We start from the raw sequence: 18,718 nt of genomic DNA on the forward strand, positions 1-18,718 counted from the left end.
CACTAGGAACTTCCAGCCATGTAGCCACTAGGCAGATCACAGTGGTTACCCACCCAGAGGCTCAGTTCTGGGCTCTGTGGCCATATCACATGCCCAGAGCTCCTGGCCACCAGAGGATAGATGTGCCAACTCTCACCCCTGGAACATGCACCATGGGGATCATCAAACCATATTAAATAGCAATTCCTCTCAGCAATTACAGAGCGCAGAATTGTGCCCTTTAGGAATTCACATCAAATGAGCTTCAGAGAGGCTGCAGGCGAGTGAGGAAAGCACAGCCATCAGTTCCTGATGCAAATGAATAATTGAGCAGCCTAGAAATGCCACAGAAGACCATTTTGTACCTGCAGGGGACTGATCTGCCTGGCCCAGGTCCTCAGGAAACGCAGCCCCCGGCCTGCACCTCTAGGCTCCGTTTGAGAAGTACAGTGTACTGCATCGGTAGGAAGGGAGCGCCTCCCCGACATCCTGACATTTTCTACCCATGATGTCCCCACCCTTGAAAATCCAGCCTGTGCCAGGGAGCAGTGCTTTGGATGGAAAACAAACTCTTAGCCTCCCAGCAGCACCTGCCGTCCCACAGGCTACTTAGCAGGACTTTGGGGACCAGCAAAGCTTCAGTCCACGGAAGCCGGGGGGCTTCCTGTGCCCACCAGAATAAAAACACATCCTGAGCAATATCAGTTTCTCATAGGTAGAAGCTCTGTTACCACTTCCCCAACTCAAAGGAGCTCATTTTGGCCTCACAGGCAACTCTCAAGGCGTCTCTCCTAGGCCAGATGTTCTCAGTGCCCTGGAGCAGGGTGCAGTGACAAGGCACAGTGACTAGCCTCAATCCTGACCTCACTCGAGAAACATCCGTCAGGTGGCCGGTGAAGGGCCTGGCAGAGGTCAACAGTTGTTATTGGTACCTTCCCTCATACGGTCTGGATCTGGTGATTTTGTTTTATCAAGAAAGGGTCTAAATGTCATGGCCTAAGCCTGGTCAGATCAGCTCAGTGACTTGGAGAGGGTTTCTCTTCCTGTACAAGGCAGGCTAGTGCTGAAGAAAGAAAAGGAAGTGAGTGGGAGCCCAGGAGATCCGTCCTTGTTCCCCAGACGTGCTTATCATGGTTTTAGCCCAGCATCAAGCTCCAAACACTTTTGGAAAGGGAGAGAGAGAAGCCCCCCTTCAAGCCTCTGGGCTGGGCTGGGCAGGGCTGGTGGGAGACCAGCAAGGATGTGTGGGATTGGGTCATTTCTGGCCCCCGACCACCCTTCCCAGGACAGTGGTTAGCAGTGTGTGGTACAGGATGTGCAGGCCCAGGTGGTGCTGTGACTCCGTGGGAGAGGGCTATGGTGGGCTTCACCTCTGCTCTCCCTCCGGTCTTACCCACAGCACTGAAAGAGCTCCAGTGACCCTTCACCTTGATGGGATCGTGCAGGTCCTAAACTGCCACCTCAGTGACACGGCCATTGGGATGATGACAAGGATTGCGGTTCTCAAGTGGCTCTACCACCTTTACATCAAAACTCCTCGGAAGGTGAGCCCCGGGCCCCTCCCAGCCAGGGAGCCTCTTCTGGGTCCACCTTGGTTTTCAGGGGCCTGTCCGTGTTGGTAGGATTTTTGTCATAGCACTTTGAGAGAAACCCTGGCCATCAGAGAAGTGACAGGTGCTACAAGGAGCCCTCGGTGGATCAGGGAGGGAAGTGGTCCATGCAGACCCGTGGGACACTGCACCTAGCGCAGTTCTGGGGCAAGGAGCGTGCTCACGGGCACCCCTCCTTCTCTCTCTCCAGATGTTCCGGCACACGGACAGCCTCTTCCCCATCCTACTGCAGACATTATCGGACGAGTCAGACGAGGTAAGTCACCACTGCCACCCGTCCTTATGGAACATTGGCTGCCCTGCCTCCCCTTGTTAGTGACTGATGCTGAGAGCTGAGATATGCCTATTTTGGTACAGTGCATCCTTCCTAGAGGTAAAGCTGTGTTTAAGACTCACTTTGGGGCCGGGCTCAGTGGCGCACGCTCGTAATCCCAGCACTCTGGGAGGCCGAGGTGGGTGGATCACTTGAGGCCAGGAGTTCAAGACCAGTGTGGCCAGCATGGTAAAACCTCGTCTCTACTAAAAATACAAAAATTAGCCAAGCATGGTGATGTTTGCCTGTACTCCCAGCTGCTCAGGAGGTTGAGGTGGGAGAATTGCTTGAACCTGGGAGGCAGAGGTTGCAGTGAACCAAGATCATACCGTTGCACTCCAGCTTGGGTGACAAAGTGAGACCCTGTCTCAAAAAAAAAAACTCACTGGAGACTCTTCTGGAGCACCTGGGGCAGGGGTGTCAGTGAGGGAGGTGGCAGAGGGCAGGTGGGGAGCTTGGTCTTGGGGTCGGGCTGCCCAAAGGCAAGACATTTAGTATCTCCACATCTCAGCATCAGTTTTCCTCTGATCAATGGGGGTAGTAACCACGGGGGATGTAAGAGCAAAATGATCCATGTAAAATGCTAAGCACCATGCCGGGCCCCTGCAGCACGCTCAATTAGCGCGGGTTGTGTTACTAATTTCAGCTGGACTCCATCGTCATCTCTAGTTTGAAATTGGACTCTTAAGCTTTGCCTTTTGGGGGCCACCAAGAGCTGCTGCTGCAGAGGGAGAGGCTGACCCAGATCCCAGGCGGCAGGAGGGAGCCCTCGAATGAGAGCCAGAGTGCAGAGGCTGGCCTGGCAGGTGGAGGGGGCACCTGGGTCCTCCTGTCCTCTGGGCGAGAGTCTCCCCAGTCACACACGCCTTTCTGCACACCATTCTCAGCCGTGCCCATTGCGTGGTGTTCCTTTACGGGGCTCCCCTGCCTCCCAGCCAAGCGGCAGGATTTGCAGCCAGGCATGCTCATATCACAGCTGCATCCCATTCCTCCGTCCATGCCCGCCCGTCAGGCTGCGTGTCAGATGCTGATGGTCTAAGCCGAGCCTCAACCCACTTTCGGCATCTGAGCTCCAAGGCACTGTGAGCTGCGGGCGGAGCTGTATCTCCATGAGGCAGCGGGCTTGTGAATCAACAGACCTGCCCACACTGCAGAGAGTGGACGAGGCTGGGTTGGGGGAAGGGAGCGTGCTATGGCTCACCTTCCCCATGGAGTGAGGCTCCTCAGTCTTCCCTGGGCTGGTGCCAGACTTGTGGGGGGCCCGGGAAGCTGTCCTGCAGCCTGAATTTACTTTCCTGATCCTGGGCTGAAGAGAGAAATGGACAGGCAGGTATCAGCCTCTAGATCCTCTGAGGTTTTCTGCATTAGCAGAAAAATCCAAAACAGATGGTCTGTGAGTGTGCCCTTGGCCTCTCCTGCCTACCCCCCACCCCCATGCATACACACACCCGCTCTCTTCCTGCACCACCCCCTGCAGTGCGAGGCCCAGGTGGACGTGGCCCGTTCTGCCTGGAGTTGGGAGTGACTCACTGCACTGTCACATCCCTCATTTCAATACAAAAAGGAAGAGCAGAGCTTTGCTGATTGGTTCCTTCCCTAGGACTTCGCTGGAAGCAGCTGAGTTTTCAGTCCTTTAAATTGAGTTGTTTAATCCCATCCAGCTTTCTGTGCTGGAAATTGGTTTTTGTGTGCGTGTGCATTTAAAGGGAGCGGGCGGAGATGCAGTCCATTAAACAGCGCTGTTCAGGCTTCGGCTGTGGAAACTCAATTTGCTGAAGTGCCAAATGTTGTCAGGGCTTTGGGGCACGTCTTGTGGGCCTGCACTGGGGAGAGCATGGAAGCTGCTCTGGGGGACAGTTGAGGACAGTTGGGGGAGCCATAACGGCAGCGAAGAGCCCCTGCTTCCCCTTCTCTCTAGAGGAGGGATTTGGGGACCTTAATCAGTGGTGAGTCCTGATTCTGCCACGTCCTGGTTCCTTTCCAGAATCACATTCCTCAGTGTCCCCTTTGCTTTGCTGAGCCTGAGGGTGTGCTCTGTGGGAACACAGCCATGAACGAGACAAAGCCCATCTTCTCCTGAAATTTCCTTTCTAGGACATCTAGGAAGTGCTCTCGGGATTTTTCAAATATTTCCATACACAGCTCTGATCTTGAATTGGAGCTCTCTGGGATTCAAGATGATGGAAGCCCATTTGGTCAAGCAGGAACATAGACAGACGGGTCCCCTCCCACCAGAGTCCATACTCACGGAAGTGAACCTCAGTGCTCCCTGCAAAGGCTCGCACATCCAGCTTGGCAGCCCTGCAGCACTGGTTGTGGTGGAAGATTCTTAATTGTAGGAAGTCATTACCGTGTTAGGAACCATGCTAGACCCTTCACCTGTGTCTGTAGAACCCTCACGAAGGCTCTCTGTGGGGAGTCCTCTTACTTCCATTTTGCAGTTCAGAAAACTAAGTCCTGAGGGGGTCCTGTGATCTGCACACAACCAAGAGGTGGTAGAGTCCAAACCCAGAGCCAGATTTGTTTGACACTAAAGCCCGACCCCTTAGTCGCTTCCTCACGGGGCTGGAGTCTCAGCCAGCGTGCCCCCAGCCCCCGTGTTAGCAGCGGGACAGGGAGCTTGTGTGTGATGGTATCTCCCTCCTCATTTCCTCGTGATTTCACCAGGGGAAGGTTTTATAGTCTTTTTCTCTTGTTTCAGTTCTTAAGCATGGAGAGGGGTATATATTTTTTGTTCTTTGGGCGGTTTTTTGAGATGGAATCTCGCTCTGTCACCCAGGCTGGAGTGCAGTGGTGCGATGTCTGCTCACTGCAGCCTCCACCTCCTGGGTTCAAGCAATCCTCCTGCCTCAGCCAGGATTATAGACAAGAAGCTAGGTTTACAGACATGCACCACCATACTCGGCTAACTTTTTGTTTGTTTAGTAGAGATGAGCTTTCACCATGTTGGCCAGGCTGGTCTCAAACTCCTGACCTCAAGTGATCTGCCCGCCTTGGCCTCCCAAAGTGCTGGGATTAAAGGCATGAGCCACCATGCCCAGCCAGTATGTGTACTTTGGAAAAGCTCCCCCTTCAGCCCCCATATTCTTCGTCTGCTTTTCTTATTGATTTGTAGCAGCTCTTTGTATATTTGGGACATTCGCTTTGTCATCTGTGTTGCAAAGGTCTTGCTCTCCCAGGATGGTTGTGAAAAACCCACATGCTCCTCCCTCTTGCTGAGAGCCACTGCTGTCAGGGGACAGTGCGCTCAGGTGTTGGTGATACAAGAGCTGGCATGGGCACAGCAGAGCCTCAGAGAGAGCGCAGCCATCTCTCGCAGTCCCACAAGCGCGTGGCCTCACTGGGGTGTCTCGTCTGCCATTGTTCCCCAGTTCCACCGAGTGACACCTCGTTAGTCTCCGCCCTCTGGCATCCTCAGTTGTCTCTGCCTTCCCATTATTCAAGATAAGTGGCTGTTTCCTCAGCACCGCCTGCTCCTTGCAGACATTATCTGAAAATCCCTTTTGTCAAAAAGAATTTGCAGGTGTCAAATTAATATTCCTGGCACTGGTGTAGAAATCCTCCCATAGCTACAGATCCAATTGTTTTTTAAGTGAAAACGTGACCCTGATTTCCACAGTGCAGACTGCAGGGTGCATGCTCACAGCATACCGCTCGGTCCCTTTTTGGGAGGTGGGGCTGTTGCTTCCCCTGCCCAGAAGATGCCAATGGTCAGCTGTTTGGCAGCCAGGCAGCCGCCATACTGCCTGAGTGAGTGCTGTCTGTAAGATGGCCATAGCCTTACCTGTGAATATCCATGGGATGGGGGCCCTCTCCATGGTCCTGATGGTGAGATCTCAGGTGGTCCCCAACTCCTAAGCACACCGCCTCCCAACCCTCATTTAGACGTCTCAGGGTGATCACAGTCTCAGGAAAATCCTGGAAGGATATCTATTCCCCTCTGAGTGAACATGGGCGTCCCGGACCGGGTTGACACCACCTTGAATCCTAGCTCTAAACCTGCCTTTCCAGGAGCCTGGGCAAGGAGTTTCACCTCCCTGGGCCTGTGAAAGGGGGCTAATGATGTCTACACCTGCCTTATAGGCGTGTTAAAAGAGAAAGTGTAAAGCCCCTACCCAGATCTCAGCCCCTTGTAATGATCTGTCTGTCATTAAAAGTTTGTTTGGGAAACTTAGCCTGTCACTGTGGTGAACTCCCCCACCCAGGAGCCAGACTCTTCCTAGTCCTGTGAGCCATCTTGATGTCCTTCGGTAATGCTTTAGAGTATTTTTTGTAGGTTTTATTCGCTCCTGATGAATACTCTCAGTGTTTTGTAATTTTGTTGTGATTTTGAATGACTTCCCTCCTGCTTCCTTCCCTGACACTGACACGTCTTCAGGTGACACTGAGGCCTATGGTTAAGAGCACAGGCTTTGGGTTCAGGAAGTCTTGGAGTCCACCCTGGGCTCTGGCACTTAATGGTTGGTAACCTAGCCTCTCTCAGCTTTAGGTTCCTTATTTGTAAACAGAAAATAATAATGGAAGCCTACTCCCAAGTTTGTTATAAGGATGAAATGAGATCATGAATGTCAGATGCTCAGCTCAGTACCCAGCACACATAAACCCATGATAAGCAGTAGCTCCTATGATGCGGGAGGTCGTTTCTATGAAGGGCCTGGAGATGCACATTGAGATCAGGGTGACAGGCTCCGCCTCTGCTCCAAGTCCTCTCTGGCTCCGCTTCAGCAGCAAAAGCCAGGACAGAAGCTCCTCTCTGTTTTCCTGCCTATCTCTAGAGGCCGGAGGACCTCAGAGGTGTTCAAGGGACTTGAGTTGCATTTTGAGGTCATAGAAAGGCAGACGAGGACACAGTGGGCCACAGGACTGGCCTCCTGTGCATTTTTCTCCCCTCCTGTCCTCCTTTCTCCAACCTCCCCAGCACTCCTGGGCTGGGACTGCCAGAGCAGGAGCGAGGCTGCATTCAGCACAAGCCTCACTCATCAGAGCCCCATTGTCAGCAACTCCATAGCGCCACTTCCCTGACTTGCAGGCAGAAGGGCTCCAGTTGGCCACACTGGGTCCAGGGAGAGGAGAAGTGGTGTCATCAGCAGAGGACCTGCATCGGGGCCTCCACAGCCACAACTCTCACTCAGAAGTAAAACCTTTGAGATCCACAAGGCATGCCCTGCTGGGCCCAGTCACCAGCATGAACTGTTTTCTTTGCATCTGGGCCTACAGAGAGAGTGTCCCCAGAGTCTTTCCAGCATCTCGGAGCCGGGGCATCCTTAACACTTTGGAGAAGAGGGTCTCAACCCAGGAGGAACTCCCCTCTTCCCCCTCCTTCAGCTTCAAAGTAACAGAAACATTGCCAGTGGGAGTTTGTGGCTCATGTGACTGGTGTAGATGCAGAGAAAAGAAATACGAACCACCTTTCTGGAAAATTTGGAAAATAGGATTCTGAGGACATTTTTCATGGCAGTGGTAGCGTTTCTAGTTCGGGAATTTACTCACTGCATGAGGAACATGGACCAGCCGTCACACCCACTGTGGCACAGCCATGACTCGGGAGGAAAGGGAGTGATTTTAGGGCATCTGAAAAGCATCTGTACATTGCTTAAGGTACATACACCATGGGTACAGCAATGTACTCAGTCCAAGGTGGCCCGGTACTTCCCTGACCCAGTGGTACCTGGGTTGAGGACAGATACCAGAAGTGTCTGACCCCTGGGATAGAACCCCAGGGTCTGTCCCAGCCTCTGCTCAGTTCTGAGGGGAGAGGATTAGGACTCCTTGAGGAGCTCTTCTCTTTGGTGTCAGATGCCCTATGCAGCCCTTCTTGGTCACAGCCCTTTCAGCCCCTCACCAGCGGGGTAGGTGCTGGGAAGCAGTCCCTGCTGTGACCTAGACTGTATTTTAAGGTGTGATTTACTTTGGTATGGGAGGAAAGGGAGATTTAATTTGTTTTCATGGTGCTCGTCCTAGGAGAAATGGATCAGAAAAACTCCGGAAGTTCTCAGATCTGAAAGGAGAGTGCTCACTGGGGCCAGGCCAACTCACCAGAAAGAGAAGCAAATCTTGGGGCTTGCCTAGGTGCCCAGAGGAGCAGCCCAGCTTGGGCTGGCAGTGCCACGCCTGCCTGCAGCCCCAGCCCAGAGCAGAGCAATGCTGAGGGGAGGCTGCCTGGTTTCCTGCCTCGAGGCAGGAGCAGCCCTGTGTGTCACCCCATCATGCCTCTTCCATTCCCCAGCCTCATGCCACCCAGTCCACAAAAGTCCTCCCTTACCTTATCCTTCCCAAGCAGTCGTTGTCACCATGATCTGGTGGGTCAGCCAGCTGGGTCCCGGGGCTCATCTGCCTGCTTTAAAAGAATTTAATTCTTGATAACGGGGGCTTTAAAAGAATTTAATTCTTGATAACCCCAGCCTGGGGTCCCACCTAGGGGAAGCCCCAAACCCCAGAGCTGTGCTGTGAGGAATTGGGGGGCAGGCAGAGTGCCCTAGGTTCCAAGGTGGCTGAGGCTGCTATCTTCCATCCGCCAGAGGGAGGGCCTGCTACTGCCATCCCTCAGCGTCCACCCCAAAATGGGGCTTCCACTGAAATAGAGGCCCCTTCATTTGAGGGCAGCTTAGAGAGCCAATGACGGCCCCTCCACCACCCCCACTGCAGCTCTCTTCAGGAAGCACGATGGGTTGTTTGTCAACCGCTCACGTCAGTGGGAGGAGATGCGAGGAAGAGAGGGTACAGGCTGAAGTCTGCGGCCGTTGGGCCCTGTTCTGAGCGCGTTGCGTCTGTGTCTTAATAAATCCACAAGGCGGTCCAGGAGTGATCTGTTACCCCCAGGTGTGAGGAGGATCACTTGCCCAAGAATCGGCAGTCAAATCTGATTCCACAGCATCCCACACAAGGAGTCACCTCACTGCAGAGCAGGGACCAGCCCAGGGTGGAGGCACTGCCTTATCCAGGCCCTCCGCTGACCCAATGGGGTTTTGTCCTTGGCTGACCTTCAGTTCTAGATGCACCTTCTCCCTCTGCGCATTTGGCTTTGACCTCATTCCCCTGCCCCTTCCCAGGCCCCATAGCTGTCCCTGGCTGCTCACTGACATGGGGGCCCCCAGCTCCCCTCCAGGGCTCGGTCCAGAAGCCCTTTCCATCTTCCACCTGGCTGGTCTTCTCCCACAAGGGCTGAGGCCAGTGGCCAGGCCTGCTGCAGGGCAGTGTGGAAGCTGCCTGGGTGTGGATCAGGAGGGCTGGTCTCTGCCCCCTCGCTACCCACCTCTCCACAGGTCCAGGCAGGTCACACGACACCACCTCACTTCAGTTTTCTTCCCAGAGTGCTGGCGTTGGACTGGATGGTCTGAGGTCCCTTCCAGCCCTGAATCTGTGTGGTCCTGACTCCACTCCCTGGAATACTAATGCTGACTGCTTAGAAGCGGACATTCTTCCGTAAGAACAGGACTTGTTTTTCCTCCTATTTGTGCCTTAGTGTTCACTTCCCTCCAATTTTCATTCCATCCACTCCCCAAAACAAAAACACCCCTCCACCCCCACCCCAATTCTGTGGCTATCTTTAAACTCAGATCACGCACTAAGGTACAGCCTCAGCCCAGAGAGCAGAGGGGTACCGTGTCGGTGCCCAGAGAACTTGACTCCTCTTGCCAAGAGCCCAGCCTGGAGGGGAAGAGTTGCTGGGCGGTCACTGATGGCCCGGGGACCCTCTTCCTGAGGCACCCTCCTGGGGCCTTGCCTAGGGCAGGGGACACTGCCCTCTATCACCTCTCCCATGGCTGTCCCGGCACCTTTGTGGGGGGGCTTCTGAGAGCAAGGGAAAGGGAGCCATGAGCCAGGGAGAAGAGCCACCATCAGCCAGTGAAACATCTAAACTCCAGTCACAGTCCTGGGCCTCCTTCCTCAGGGACAGCCCCCCAGCAGAGGTACCAGCAGCCACCACTGGGGATTCAGGGAGGACTGTGGTCTTCTCAAATGAGGCTTGACAGCAAATGGTTGCTAGGGAAGCAAGGGGAACGGCAAGATAAGCAGTCCCAGAACTGTATCCACCGAGAAGGCCTCTGCCCACTCTTCATTCTTCCAGATTTTCCCACCTTGTGGTTTCAGTGCCCACACATAGCCACCCCAGAGCACAGGGGGACCCCCGGTAACTACGGACAGCCTCATCACCTCCCTCCAGGGAAGACAGGGCTCTGTGCCAGGAGGGTTTGAGTGTTCACCTCTCCACATTCCTTGCCCTGGGCAGATGGACCAGTGAGGACCCAGACCTGGGCACAGTAACTGCTATGAGTGGATTGGGGGCCAGGAGGGTACTGCCTGGCTCCTGGTGAAGGCAGAGGTTGGGCTGAGAAGCATGGGAGAAAGGTAGGCTGCTCTCCCAGAGGCTGTGCCTCTGGCGGTAGGAGGAACCCCGCCAAGTGGAGCCAATGTAGCTGGCCTTTCCCTGAGGCAAGGTTGGGCCTGTCTCGCTCACTCTTCCTAGAGCCACGCTGTAGGGTGAGTTGCCTGCAGGGCGGAGCACACTATTTGGCCCCATCTCAAGTCACACAGCAGACCCATCGAAACCAGGACTGTCACCAGAATTCCCTGGAGCTTCTAAAATCCAGCTGCTTGGACCCCATTCCTAGCCTTTCTCAGTTGTCCCTCAAGCAGAGCCTGGATGCCCAGGGACTGGTATTTTTCACATGCTCCCTGGTGGGTTTGGTGCACATCGCTCATTGGGAGCACAGAACCAGCATGAGATCTTGCTTGGAGACTGCAGGCTGTATGCCCCTAGCTCTCAGCTCTGGGGCCCTCTCTGTGTAGCCCTAGGTGTGGCAGCCAAGCCAGAGCCCCTGGTTTTCACCCCACTTAGCATTCCTGGTGTCCTCAGAAGTCAAAATTTCATCCAAGTCATATGTTGGTTTTTCCTCCTCTGGAGATGGCCAAGGCTGAATCGGCCGAATTTCCCAGGCACCTCCCTGTTGGCAAGTCACAAGGCCCGCAGACTGGGCAGGAGCTTGAGTGAGCCCGGGCGAGCCCAGAGATATAGAGGACTGGGCCTCTCCCTTCCACTGCTAACGAGACCTAGCATTTCACACTGGCCTGCTCTGTTCCACACCCTGTGCTTGCCCCCTGTGAGTGATCTTAGTTCATCTTCACAATCAGACAACCTTCATGGTTAGGTCCCATTGCTTTTCCCATTTCCCCTAAGAGGAAACGGGGGAAGTTAAATAATGGGCCAGATCTCACTTAGGGGCTCCATGAAGCCTAGATTATCTGTCCATCTGTCTGAGACAGACACAGACACACACACACACACACACACACCAGATCTCACTTAGGTGCTCCATGAAGCCTAGATTATCTGTCCATCTGTCTGGGACACACACACACACACACACACACACACACACACACACACCCTCCTCTCCTGCACATCAAGGCTATGCCAGGTTCCCTCTGTGTCTTTATGTCTCCCTGTCACTCAGACCTCCTATCCTGGGAGCTCTGTGAGGATGGTCCATCCAGCCCCCAGTAGGTGCTCAGAAACATCTGAGAAAGTGAACAAATAAGAGGTTGGCTGAAAGAGGAGCTCATCTCCTTGGGCGTACCCCACATCTAGGGCCTTCCCTGCTACACTGGGCCCTTCCACAGCATATTGGAAGCTAGGACTATGGGGTAGAGCCTGCATCTTAGCTCAGGGGCTATGCGTGGCTTGCAAGTAAACCAGAATGAAGCAGGCCCTGGAGGGAGGCAGGAGTGCTAGAGGGAAGCAGGAGCCCTCTCCTGGCTGCCATGGCCTCTGGGCTCATCACCTGGTAACAGAGCCATAGCGGGTATGTGGGCACCACTCATGCTGCCTTCAGTGCAGCAGGCACCATCCCGTCCCTGCCCAGCTCAAGGGGAGAATTTATAACCCTGAGAACGTACCTTCTGGGTCAGGGCCCAGGATGAAGCAAGTGAGCAATGGCTGGAATCAGCTGGAAGGAGGCGGAGACCTTGGGGGGTTAGAGAGAAGGCAGCAGTCAGGGATCTGGTCTCCACAGTGTCTTACCAGAGGCTGGCCTTTCTTTTCTCCTTTACCCTAAGAGGAATGGCCGCTAGAGTATCCTCAGCTGCCAGACCCACACAGTGCTGTCACTATTCATCAGTGGAACCTAACAGTCAGCGTTAGGCACAGCCGCTGGCATATGTGGCACAGGGCCGGGCACCGAAGGAAAGGTGGCAAAATGTTTAAACAGAGAACACCGTCCTCATCCCCAAGGGCTTGTGTTCAAAGTCACACAACACTAAGATTTATAGTTTTTTTTTTTTTTTTTTTTAGGTTTTTTGTTTTGTTGTTATTGTTGTTGTTGTTGTTTTATTTTTTTGCTTTACCAAGACAAACCATTTTCTATCAGGATGGTTTTCTCAGTGGGAAATAAAATAGGTCTAGGCCTAAGTAGTGCTCCTTTCCTGCCACCAGATCTAAGTGTTCTTTAGGCAACGCTTTCCTTCTTTGTTGCAGAAGGCAGGGCTGCTGTGAGCCTGTGCAGACTGGGGCCTTTCTCAGAAGGCCACCCCTTTCCCAGGCCAGGGCCCGGGTCTGATTGCTGCCTTCTGCGGTTCGTGGTTACTCTCCCTGTCCAGGGCAGAGGCCTCTGGCCCTGGTGTCAGCTGGTGCCGGTTCCTTCTTCCATGCTCTCAGCAATGGGAGCCTTGCTGTCCTTCCCTTGGCTCCTTCAAGGAACTCTTCCTGGGCACAGCAGCCTGGCTTCCTAGGGTGAGCTCTCTGGCTGATGCCCTTAAACCAGGCAGCAGGAGCCATTCCATACATGGTCAGGGACCAAAGAGGCCTAGCCAGCCAGACTGCACCCCTCACAAAGGAAGGGGCCAGGCTCCTGTGTGGAAGGAAGCAGAAGACCCCGAGGTTTTCCATGCATGCCTTCCCTCAGGGCCTGTGCACTTTAACTCTAGCTCCACTTCACAAGAAGGAGTGGCTGGACCTGACCCCGATCTCAGGCAAGGCCCTGCAACCTGGCCACTCCAGGCAGAGGCATCGGATAGGCCCTGGCAGTGGCCTGCACTGGCCAGACCTCAGCCTCCAAGGCCTTTAGCCTGAATTCATCTCTCCCTGCCAGTACCAAGCGTGTCCCTTGGAAACATTCTTGCAGCTTCTTCCTGGCCAGGCCTGGAGAGGGCCCAGCTTGGGGATTTCCTGTCAACACAAGAAGGGTTCCCTCTTCAGGAGCTAGAAGGCTGAGTCAGTTGACTTCTAGGACCTCATCAGCAGCCCAGTGGCTTGTGTGGCCCTTTGACAAAGTCTCTTAAGGACAAGTGGGTAGAGTGAAGTAGATGGCCTCTCCTTCCATCCCCCTTGGCAGAAGCTGCTCAGAGCCATCCTTCTTCCCTTTCCTGTCCAACACTGCAGGTCAGCAAGTATTTCTTTAGTTTAGGCTGAGTGCCTCACCCTGGGACTCTATGTTCAGGAATCCTGGTAGGAGGTGAGAATGGTCCTCCCGGCCTAGACACTTGACATGCAAAGCTGGTGTCCAGTCCCTAGCTGTTCCTGGCGTGTAAAGAAGCATCCACAGCACCCTGGGGAGTGTGGGAGCAGGGAGCCTCCCACGCCGAGGTCTCTTAGGACTGGTCTGGGACCAAGTGTTGGGACAGTGAATGTCTGGATGGATCAGTTAGAGAAGAGGGGGAGCAGCCACCATCCCAGAGAGACTAGGCTGCCCCTGCTGGAATGCAGTGGGGCCACAGCCTGTGATGGCCCCACCTAGACACTGACCCTCCTCCCATGTTGAAATATGCCCTTTGCTGGTGTAAAATCACCTCCATGGAAGGCAAGAAGCCCTCTCCCCTCACACTGAGGCCTCCTGAGAGCTGCTTTGTGAGATTCTGCCCACACCCAGGTGCCACCCACCCTGACCCTTTCACTCCACTGATGGCCAGCTAACTCCACTCCGAAACCAGGGGCCAGCTGATGGGCCTTCCCCACCCCCACCTGTTGCCGTGGTAACAGCAGGCTCTCCTGCTCCTGCAGAATATTGCTTTCTTATAACCTCCCTCCCTCCCTCTCTTTCCTCCCGTCTTTCTCTCACACAAAAAGAAAGCACAAGTGTTTTATATTCATTTTGCAAAAAAGCTGTGTAGCGCATACTAATTGGTGTGGCTTCCTCCTGCTTTCTTTGGGCCTTTTCTCATCCTTGGAGCCGGGACTGCTAGCTCCAGCCAGCTCCAGCCAGCCTGCTCACTGGAAGGAGGACTGGGTCTGTTTTCCTAGAGGCTGATGCAGGAGTGGCCTAGCAGTGTATCTTCAACTCTTGAGAGGGACACACAGACAGCCAGGCCACTGAATCATCTTATCCTCGTCCAGAGATTTCTGCCCACACACCAAGGGTTGCAGGGTATCCAGGTGGACAGAGCACCAAAACCCTGGCCCAGCACAGAGGCTGAAAGCCAGGTGTAACTGAAGGGCGGCTCCCCTTGGTCTCTGTTGCTGGGTCCCAGGCCCCCTGTCGAGGTTGCCTCCCAGGGCCTTCCTCTCACCAGCGCCTCTCTTCCCACCCCAGGCAGAGGCAGAGTCCTGACCAAGGTCCCCATGAATATTGTTGCTCCAGAGCCTCAAGGTCAACCCCTAGGCTGAGTCAGGTTTGCTGGTAGCTGGGAGCAAAGCAGCAGCTGGACTGGATGGGCACAGAAGCCGGGTGTCAGCCGGCTCCCAGCACCCCAGGCCGCACGTCAAGCTGTTCCTTGCCCTCCATCTGGGTGGTGCCTTCTCCTCACCTCTAGGAGGCTAAAGGAAGATGGGGATGCTGTTCCCGGGTCCTGCTTTATTTAAGGGACTAGAGGGCTGCTGTGTGTTTGTGCACACTAGCACACTCAGTGTCGTCCCAGCCAGGGCTGTGGGCTTTTTGCCAGCCTCTGGGGACCGTGATACATAAGCACAAGAGGAGTGGCTGGGATTACTGAAGCAACCTGTAGACAACATTTCCGGCTTTAATTGTGCAATTGAAGTGTAATTTGCATTCATTTGCCATTTGGTGTTAAACTTTCTAAAATAAGAGAATTGAAAATGTAAAATATGCAGCTTTGCTGGCTGTGCTCTGCAGCAGGGCAGGAGGCAGTGGTACCGAGGTGGGCTAAGCACGTTCTCTACGGGAGTGAAAGCGGGTGGGAAGCCCTTGGTATGGGCACCTGGTGCTCAGTCACTAAGCCCAGGCCGGGTAACAGCTCAGCTGTGGGACCAGAAATCTTGTAATGAAGTGGTGATCCAGCCTTCCCTGTGTGCCTGCTTTTTGTGCTTTGCACATCAAGTAACTCTTGTAATCGTCACAACAGCCTGGCAAGGTCATAGCTCCATTTGTGCATATGGGGAAACTGAGGCTCCCGTCCTCTGCAAAACAAAGTTCAGACTTATTTGTGTGCATCATGAGCTCTTTTTCATTTTGTTTTTGTTTTTGAGACGGAGTCTTTCTCTCTCTCCCAGGCTGGACTGAAGTGGTGCGATCTCAGCTCACTACCTCTGCTGAAGCGATTCTATTGCCTCAGCCTCCTAAAAAAAAAAAAAAAAAAAAAAAGTAGCTGAGATTACAGGTGCCCACCACCACACCTAATTAACTTTTGTATTTTTAGTAGAGAGGGGCTTTCACCATGTTGGCCAGGCTGGTCTCAAACTCCTGACATCAGGTGATCCACCTGCCTCGGCCTCCCAAAGTGCTGGGATTACAGGCGTGAGCCGCGACACCTGGCCTTGTGTCATGAGCTCTTGAAGGTCTGGCCCTGCCTAACACTTTGGCCTGATTTCTGACTGTACTGCCACCTCTGGCCCCATTCCCCACTCGAGCCAGCCCCAAAGCCTAGTTTCCTGTAATATGCCACGTGGTTCTGTGTCCATGAATGGCTTATGCTAGGTAAGAGAATGCTTTGAATGCCGTCCTCTCCCTTCTTGTTCTCTCGGCCAGCTCATGCTCAACTACTTCCAGAGCCTCTGGGCTCCCCTCAGGCATTGTCTCTGGGTCCGTGGCACCTGCCCTGTATTATCAGTAAATGCTCACCACCTGTCTCCACCAGGAGTCTGTGACCTCACTGAAGGCAGAGCCTAGCCTGCTCAGCCTTGTGTGTGTCTTACAGCCAGCAAAGGAGCAGCCCACAGCAGCTGCTCAGTAGCTGTCCGGAGAGGGAGGGTTGTGTGGCTGTAGTTAACTGGTCCAGGGTCAGGATTGGATGGCAGCCCTGTCTGACCACAGAGCCCTGTGTAGTGTTACCAGCAGGCTCAGGTGTGGGGACCAGAGCCGGGTTTGAGATGGACTCACCGTTACCTTGAGCAGGTGACTCTCCAAGTCTCAGATCCCTTGTGTGTATTGTGTGAGGTGAGACTGGTGACAAGTGAGGGCACTCATTGTGGCCGGGAGCAAGGACAGCCTGCTCCTCTTGCCTCCTTGTTCTTTGCAGTCTGGCTCGGGAGCCACTTGAGAGGTGGAGGCAAGCTTGTACAGGCCAGGCCTCTCGCGTGCCGGTGGCTCTTCCCAGCCCTCTTTCCAACAGGGAAATAGGCACCTGCCAGATACCCAGCGTCAGTCAGTTTGTCCTCGTGGCTCAGGGATCTTGCCAAGTGCCAGCCTGGCCCCAGCCGCCCTACTGGCTCACACTTTTCTTCCCACTTTCCTCCCTTGGTGCATGTGGCCACTAGTGTTGGCTGCCCAGAGACGTGTGCCTCTGTCCCCCTATACAGACACACCTGGCTGGGATGGGCAGCACGCGGTCAGGGGGTGAACTGATGTAAAGAGACATCACCTCACTATGCTTCTCATCTCTCCTGGATCAGGCGAGAGATCACAGGGAGTGGGTGAGAGCCCTCCACCTTGGAGAGCAGAACAAGAGCAGATGGGTTAGGAATTAGGTTGCTGATTTGGGGGTTTGCCCCCCTCTTTTTCTTGTACGATTCCCAGACCATAAAATTCATAAAACCACTCTATTGTATACTTTAAAAGTATGCAGTAGAGTAACTTTTAGTATTTTCACAAGATTATACAACTATCACTGCTAATTCCAGAACATTTTCATGACCCCAGAAAGAAGCCCTGTACACACCCTGCACCCATTAGGAGTCACTCCCTGTGCCTCCCTCCCACAGCCCCTAGCGACTACAAACCCACCCTCTGTCTCTGTGGATTTGCCAGTTAATGGAGCCATCATACAGGGTATGGTCTTTGTGGCTGGCCTCTTTCCCTCAGCACGTGTTTTCCAGGTTCATTCACGCGTAGCAGGTACCAGTACCTCATTTCTTTTTATTACCAAATAATATTCCCTGGTGCCGCTGTGCCACGTTCCATTTCTTCATGTCTCCACTGCACTTCCTTTGGGTGGTTTCCATTCTCTGGCTATTAGGAATAATGCCACTGTGAGCATTTATATATAAGTCTGATGGGCACAGATGTCTGCAGTTCTCTTGGTAACTACCTAGGAGTGGGTGTCTACCTGTGGCAGCTCTCTGGGTAACTGTCTGGGGAGCTGTTGGCTTGATTCTTGCCTGTTTAATTTTGGGTGAGTCATTCCCCCCTCCCCCCACCCCTCTGCCTTCATTTCCTGATCTCGAGCCCCTCCCTGGCTGTGTTTGGACAGTCGAGCAAGTATTGGGGTGTGTGGCCTGTGTACATCATGCTGTGGCAGGATGAATCAGGCAGGACCTCAGCATCACTCACTGCTGTGCTGCTTCCCCATCCTTCTCTCCATCTTGTGCGTCTTTCTTCTGTGGCTGAATCAAAGAATCCCTGGAGGTTCTGTCCTCAGTGTAAGTGGAGGCCTCAGCCCTCCCTGCTTCTAGGCTGAGACCCACCAGGGCTCCCGGGCTCCTGGCCTGGGTGAAGAGGCAGCCCCCTGTTCCTGCCATATGACTGGGCTGTGTGGCAGCCACGTTTCTCAGCCACGTGGATCATCAGCTCTCTATTCTGTGCACCAGGCCATGGGCAGGGCTGGCTGTGACTCACCTGTACAGCCCCAAAACCCAGAGCAGCAGTTGGCACAGAGCAGGGGCCCACAGACATCCCAGTCTCCGTGTGGAAGAGCCATGAGGGGAAGGACAGAATTGGACAGCGGGAGGCGGGTCTGTGTAAATGAGTCTGTGTGAGTGAGTGCCAGCTCCTGCCTGGGTGAGGCCAGGCTGCAGCTGGCCGGGAGGTTGCGTGCCAGCACGTGATGCTGTTTGAAGGCTGAGGGGTGGGAATAGGTGAGCAAGCAAAGGGGTTCCCAGCCGGGTGTGCCGGGACTGGCCTAGAGGAACCAGGAGAAGGAGTGACAATTGGGCAGTGTGGGAGAGGCACTGCCCTGTGTTTGCTATGACAGGAATGGCTTTCGAGGGGATAGGCCTTATCTTTTTTGTTTTTGAGATAAAATTTGCCTTTTTGAAGTATAGAATTCACTGGCTTTTAGTGTACTTACAAGGCTTTTGCAACCATCACCCCCATCTAGTTCCAGAACGTTTTAATCCCCCAGTAGGAACCCTACAGTGCTAGCTTTATCTTGTATTCCCATATTCCACCCATCTGGCTGGTCTTGGCCCACATGGCCCTGCCCATCAGGCTCTGTCCCACTTCTTGGTCCAGGGCTGAAGCCCCTGGTTGCCATGGTTATTCTTGGCCTGGGCTCAGAGTAGCCCAGGAAGAGGCGCAGGCAGCCACCGATTCACCTGATGTTTGCTGAGCATCTGCTGGGTGCAGGGACAGTCCTGGAGATACATCTTTTTGAGTGGACAGACACAGTCCCTTTTCAGAGCCAGAGAGGAGTGAGGGGCAGAAAGAGCAGGCAACCACCCACAGTGTGAGGAGTTCCCTGCAGGACGAGCAGAGCCAGCAGAAGGTGGCCA

At 54.0% G+C, this 18,718-nt stretch overlaps 1 protein-coding gene across 3 annotated transcripts in view; it reads left to right on the top strand.

The window, feature by feature from the left end:
• Positions 1–18,718, top strand: part of VAC14 (VAC14 component of PIKFYVE complex) — a 128,094-nt gene that overhangs the window by 46,243 nt on the left and 63,133 nt on the right. For all 3 annotated transcript variants that reach the window (XM_078357719.1, XM_035282185.3, XM_035282187.3), the window contains 2 exons: positions 1,379–1,523; positions 1,780–1,845. In XM_078357719.1, coding sequence (XP_078213845.1) covers positions 1,379–1,523; positions 1,780–1,845 — 211 coding nt within the window. The remainder of the gene's footprint in view (positions 1–1,378; positions 1,524–1,779; positions 1,846–18,718) is intronic.

This window comes from Callithrix jacchus, chromosome 20 (genome assembly GCF_049354715.1).
Source record: "Callithrix jacchus isolate 240 chromosome 20, calJac240_pri, whole genome shotgun sequence".
Lineage (NCBI taxonomy): Eukaryota > Metazoa > Chordata > Mammalia > Primates > Cebidae > Callithrix > Callithrix jacchus.